The 6054-nt window shown below is 34.6% G+C and overlaps 1 protein-coding gene across 1 annotated transcript in view; it reads right to left on the bottom strand.

Moving 5' to 3' along the window:
- Positions 1-2600: 2600 nt before the first annotated feature.
- ZDHHC2 (zinc finger DHHC-type palmitoyltransferase 2) overlaps positions 2601-6054 on the bottom strand; it is a 51735-nt gene continuing 48281 nt past the window's right edge. The window contains exons 12-13 of the mRNA XM_054566103.1: positions 5598-5672; positions 2601-2740 (exon numbers count right to left, since the gene is read on the bottom strand). Of these exons, the coding sequence (XP_054422078.1) occupies positions 5632-5672 (41 nt within the window). The 3' untranslated portion in view covers positions 2601-2740; positions 5598-5631. The remainder of the gene's footprint in view (positions 2741-5597; positions 5673-6054) is intronic.

Genomic DNA, 6054 nt, shown 5'->3' with positions numbered 1-6054 from the left:
GTATGTACTGGAGTTTTATAGATAGTCTGTTTCCAGTGTCCTCAATCATGTTAACTATTACTCGTTAGTTACCTTATCCTGTCATGCAATTCTTCTCAAGAGACCTGTGTTACGACCAGGTGGGGGGCGTGAGTTTTGCCAGTAGGAGCTAGCTCTGGTAGACTATTAGGAAAAGTATATCTGTAAAGCAATTCGGATTGTCAGTGTAAAGGCAACTTCATATACACAACTAATAAAGGTGATCAACCAGTCTTTATTACGGGATAACAGGAGGGAATTGGAGAGAAGCACTTCCTTGAATGTCTCATTATTGTATTTAGATGCAATTTTCCTTTATCCTTGAAAAAACAAGCCCTCTTTCACTAACAATGGCAAATAGGGAAATAATAGGTACCTTTTATAAGTATGTACAAAATGTAGGCCTATTTGATGTTGCTTGATTCACTTGAGTAAAATTTTGTACTGCATACCTAATAAGATAGGCCATCTCCCGAAATGGTAACCCCTTAGAACTATAACCCCCTAGAACTATAACCCTCCCAACTAAACAAAAAACCCATTAAAGATTATTCACTGTATGAAACAAAAAGGGAACCATTACAACTTAATGAAAATATTTTATTTTTAAAAATGTTTTCAAATCTGAGTCTAATGTGTATTGGCTTATTGTATTTCAGTAATTCCATGAAAGACCTAGAGGGGGAAAAGATTAACAGTACTCTAGCAAGGTAAAGAATAAAAATCTCTCTTTTTTTCCCCCTAGCTTCTAGTGAGTTCGACAAGAAGGAACGCCTAACGATCCTGATCCAATAAAAACAACTCTAGTACTGTGCTTTGAAAAATACCTGGCTGCACGTAATACTTCATACGTCACATGGCGCTGCTGCTCTTAAGACTTCTAGCAGCAGCTATAGGTTCCGACCTGGCACTTCAGGTAATGAAAAATGATGACCAAAAAACGCTTTAAGTTAAAAGCAAAAATATACCTTATGAAATTTCTTGAAGCAGATTGTCAGATTAAAATATTTAGCTTTAAAAAAAAATTGATAAAAGGCCCCTCCTATCCTCCTGTTCAAATAATTGCACTCAAATGATCTATAAAATGGACTGGGCTGATTTTGGTTCTTCTGCTAACTCATTTAATATAAAACTTGTTGTATTTTTAGTATGGATGAGTAATTATGAGGATTTATTATTACTACTATCCTCTGGCCTTCTATTCTGTGCTGAATTTTTGTTTAACTCAGATTTTGAAAAGTTTAATACAATCTTCTCATTGATTTAATACCAGTAATACCAGTTCTTTAGCTGTGTTGTTTTAAAATGTAATCTGCTTTAAATTCAGAAAATCAGTACCGGAAAAAAAAATGTTCGCAGCTTATTCCTAATCATGAACATTTACAAAACTTACACTCCAACAAATTAAAAAAGAGTAAATAACACTTTTTTTTTAAAATAGTGCATACAAGGCACAAGGGCTTTTTAGTATATTTACTGAGGCCTAACATTTTGGCATCAACAAACACACTCCTTTATCTGAAACTCAATTTCCAAACCACTCCATTTAGTTATGTTGAACTAAATTTCCAAAAATTACATAATTTTTTCATGAACTGCATAATTTAATCTTAATAGATGAGGAACTACATAGTTTAACTGCCATAGTTTTGATGAGAGGGCACAGAAAGAATATAAATGTAAAGGGAGGATTAATCTATTGACCCGCCAGGGATTCTTAATTGAAATTCAATATTTTTGCTATGTTCAATCAAAGAAAAAATTTTAAAAGCCAAATTGGCTAAAGAATATCATAAAATAAACCAATTTTAATAATTGTTGTTACAGGTTTTCCCCCCAATTTAAGAAGATTAGAAGAGATGAAAAAATACAGGGTCCGGCACAAATAATACCCCTTTTTCATTACAAAATCTTTTATTACAAAATCAAGCATGTAATTCTGTAACGTAACAACATCACACTCAAGCACACCATATGACATTTTAGGTGAAATATTCAAATTATTATACCCATATTATTATTCCACCCATATTATTACCCTACCAACCACACTCAAGCAGGCCTTACTTCTGCCGGACCCTATATATCTCAGATATAATAGAAATATGTTCACTCTGACAAAAATTTTCTAGCCAACTGCTTATCAGTGAGCTCAAGCTTCAATGATCATATTTATTTTCTAGCAGGGAACAAAAGCTAGAATTAGATTAAAGTCTAGCAAAAAATGGATGGAGATCCTCAAATGTAGGCCATTTGGAATTCGTAATGAATTCACACTCAGTCTGAAGCTGGAGTCACATCGGAAGGAATAAACAAAGAAGTATGGCCACCTGCACCTTTTCGTAGGTAACTAACAGGTTTTATGAATAAATCTTATCATGTGACTAGAAATCTTTTAAATCTCAGTATCTTCATCTTAATTTCCTGGACCAGAATTGTGACAAATGGTGCTACCCAATTATTTGAGTGCAAACTGGCCCATGAATGTACTCAAAGTTTTTATGATAGAATATATTTTTGTCCTTGATTCCTACACCATAATTATTTTTAACATTTAACAGGAATTTGTGTTAGTTGAAACAATCTGCATCTTGAATTAAAAATGATGTTTTAAGCAACAGCTGGGAGAGAACTCATCCGTTCATGTTCTGCATATCCAGCCAAAGGGAAGTGGGAAGGATCGGCCAATGGCGCCTCTTCCATTCATCTGCAGCACTGATACCTTGAAACAAGAAACAGAAAACAGGAAACTGTTGTGTTAACTATTTTAAAAAAACAAAACTACAAACTACCCACTCGTTCTTTTCAACACCTCATTTGCTTGTTGCAGTAACATCCCTCGTTCAAAATTAAGTGTTTTCTGTACTAGAAGGCTCAGTAGACGTGTTCTTGAATATGGACCTCCACATCAATGCTTCTCAAACTGTAATGTGCACATACGGGACCAGGGGATCTTGTCAGAATGCAGAAGATGCAGAATCTGATTCAGAAGGACTAGAAAAAGCTCCAAATTTCTGCGTTTCTGTTAAGCTCTCCGGGCGAGCCAATGGGACTGCTTTGGCGCCCCAACCGGAGCGGCAGGGTTCTTCTATGTTATCAGTTCTGCATTTGTCTGAGGTCACTAGGCATTTAGGAGTGACAAGGGAGTTAAAAGGGGGACTTAGGGAGATAAGTTTAAAATTGCACGTGCATAGAAGCACAGCATTTTTTGTTTATAAGAGGGAAGGTTGGATAGGCTAAATTTAATCTACATTTTAGCACTACTATGGGTCTAGGCACATAAGTATCTGGGACATATGCTAAGAACTGTTTTCTTAAAAGGTCACAAATCATTTACTAATGTAGTTGAAAAAGAGAACAATATGAAGATACCATTTAGTAATATAAATTAAGCATATCAATATCAGGTGATAATGTTTAATATAAACGTGCATTCAGTGAGTTGCAAGTCTGAGATGTAAAGTGGAAAAACTATTAAAAACTATTTAAAACTATTTGGAACATTCACTACCTTAGGAAAATTCCATTTTTTTAAAGAAACATTTTACTGTCATAAGTTATAGCAATAGAATAGAAAACATTACATCAGAAAATCACTTTTTTAAAAAGTCAATGAAGCTGATTTATGCTGCCACTTGGTTATTATGACCATTATTCAAATATAGTAAAGTTTTGTGAGATTTTTAATTTTAACAATGTTATTTTAGCACCTATTTACAAAAAAAGAACACTTTTTTTAGAACCTACTATATGCCTGGTACTGTGCAAAGCGTTGGGAATAATGATGAACAAATGCAACCCTGGCCTTGTGTCAAAGTACTGGGATGTCTACACAACACGACCTTACTATGTGAGCTTGTAAAATATTTAACATGTCGCCTCACAAACAATGGTGATCGCTAATAATTCAAAATACTAAAAAAAAAAAAAAAAAATCCTGTGAAACTTTACACACGGATCTATATTCCATACAATACTTATTTGTGGTATTGGTTAATGATTCATATTTGTGTATTCATAGTTACATTTTAAGAATTATTTCCAGAAATTGAATATTATCTCTTTGCTATTTAACCATATTAAGAAGATCACATTTTTCACTACCCTAACCATAGTTACAATTAATCTGATTTACTGTACCATCCAAAACCAAAACACTCAATGAGCAAATTGCCAGATCAGTATTTTGCTGTTATTAAAAAGCTATTCATTAAACCAAAACAAAACAAATTGTAAAAGATTTCATTTTTTTTGAGGTATCTCCATACTGCTATCCACAGTGGCTGCACCAATCTGCATTCCCACCAACAGTGCAAAAGGCTTCCCCTTTCTCTACCTCCTCGCCAGTATTTGTTTGTTGATTGCAGCCCAAGTATCCATCAGTAGATGAGCAGATAAAACATCTATAGGACACCTACACAATGGAATACTACTTGGCAGTGAAAAAGAAGGAAAGTTTACCCTTCATGACAGCATGGATGGACCTGGTGTACATTATGCTAAGTGAAATAAGCCATTTACCATACCATATGATTTCATTCATACGTGGACTCTAATGAACAAACTGAACTAACAAGTGAAGTAGAGGCAGACTCAGAGCAGTCTCGCAGCTCTGCGCGAGGCTGGGGCTGGTTACGAGGTGGAGGGACTGAGCAAAAAGAAAGATGCATCATGGACAAGGACAACACTGTGGTGACTGCAGGGGGAGGAGGTGTAAGGTGGATAAATATGGTAATGGAAAAAATTACAATTTCAAAAAACATTTTGAGGGTTAAAATGGGTTAAAAAAACCACACCAACATTTTTTTTTTAAAAAACCCTCAGATATCCATGAAGTATTTTGACACAAATGATTTTGTTTTAGATGCTACTGTCTCACTTCTCTTAGACATTAGTACTCTGAAGTTTTGTAAATAGAGAGCTGTATTGATAACTTTAATGTTCAACCCTTTATATTTGTGTTTGTGTGTACTTGTCTAGATGTGCATGGCTTTACTCCAAAGGGACTCTATTTTATTTTTTTCTATTGACTGCAGGCTTATAAATAGGTTATGTGTTAAAGAAACTTACAAAACTTTTTTTAAAAATTATGGTTTAAAGAGAGTAATTTGGCATACCTATTATTTTAAGAGCAATACATCCTGTTGGGTCCTACTGGAACCAAAAATAGGAAGGAAAAGGTTTACGCTAACAAGTTGTAATTATCTTGCACTTTGACCATTCATCCTGAAGGATAGAAAAAGATTTTTAAAAATTCTGCAGTCCTATAAAATGACAAGAGAATTGTCATGTAAATGTCAATATTTTAAAGTCCATTCCTACCATGTACTGTATTACTATAAAAATGAATTTCGTTCATCACCTTACTTTCAGTTTTATCAGGTTAACCTAAACACTAGCTGATGCTAACTAGGTCCGTGCCTAGAGGTCTCCAGCTCGATTACTGCAATCCCCGGGGTCAGCTAAGACATCTTTTAATTTGAATCACTCAGAAATAAATAATAATGATTATGGAAACAATTTGCCCTAAGAGAAGAGGAAAGAAAAATATAAAACATAACAATAAAGGAAAAACTTACTTTCATAAAACATGAATTCGTTTTGTTGGGAGAGTTAAGTCTCATTCTCTATGGTCAATGCAGGATTGCTCATACCTTCGAGGAAGAACATAAATTAGCATTTTTTATTGCTTTTGAACAGATAAGCAGAGACTTTTTCATTCATCCATGAAGCCCCCCAGTATACTTCCAGAGGTGCCTTGTACACAGCATGGGTGTTCATAAGTAAGATGGTCATACAAACACACACATGAGATACAGTGTTGGCCACAACCACTGTCACAGAACAAAAAACAAAAAATCACTTTAAAACTAGAGTTATACAACTAGAGTTTTGTTCACACCACTGAGGAAACAGTGGTGTGAACAAAAAAGTGAAAGACACGTTGAACCTGGCACTTGTCCCATCATCATAAATCATCGTTTCCTAATTCTTCATCAACCTAATCTCTCTAATCCAACTAATCTTTGAGTCCTT

Source organism: Pteronotus mesoamericanus, unplaced genomic scaffold, assembly GCF_021234165.1.
Source record: "Pteronotus mesoamericanus isolate MK-2021 breed Mesoamerican mustached bat unplaced genomic scaffold, CSHL_Meso_final contig_169, whole genome shotgun sequence".
Lineage (NCBI taxonomy): Eukaryota > Metazoa > Chordata > Mammalia > Chiroptera > Mormoopidae > Pteronotus > Pteronotus mesoamericanus.
The sequence above is the reverse complement of the archived record's forward strand: the minus strand, read 5'-3'. Positions and strand labels throughout refer to the sequence as shown.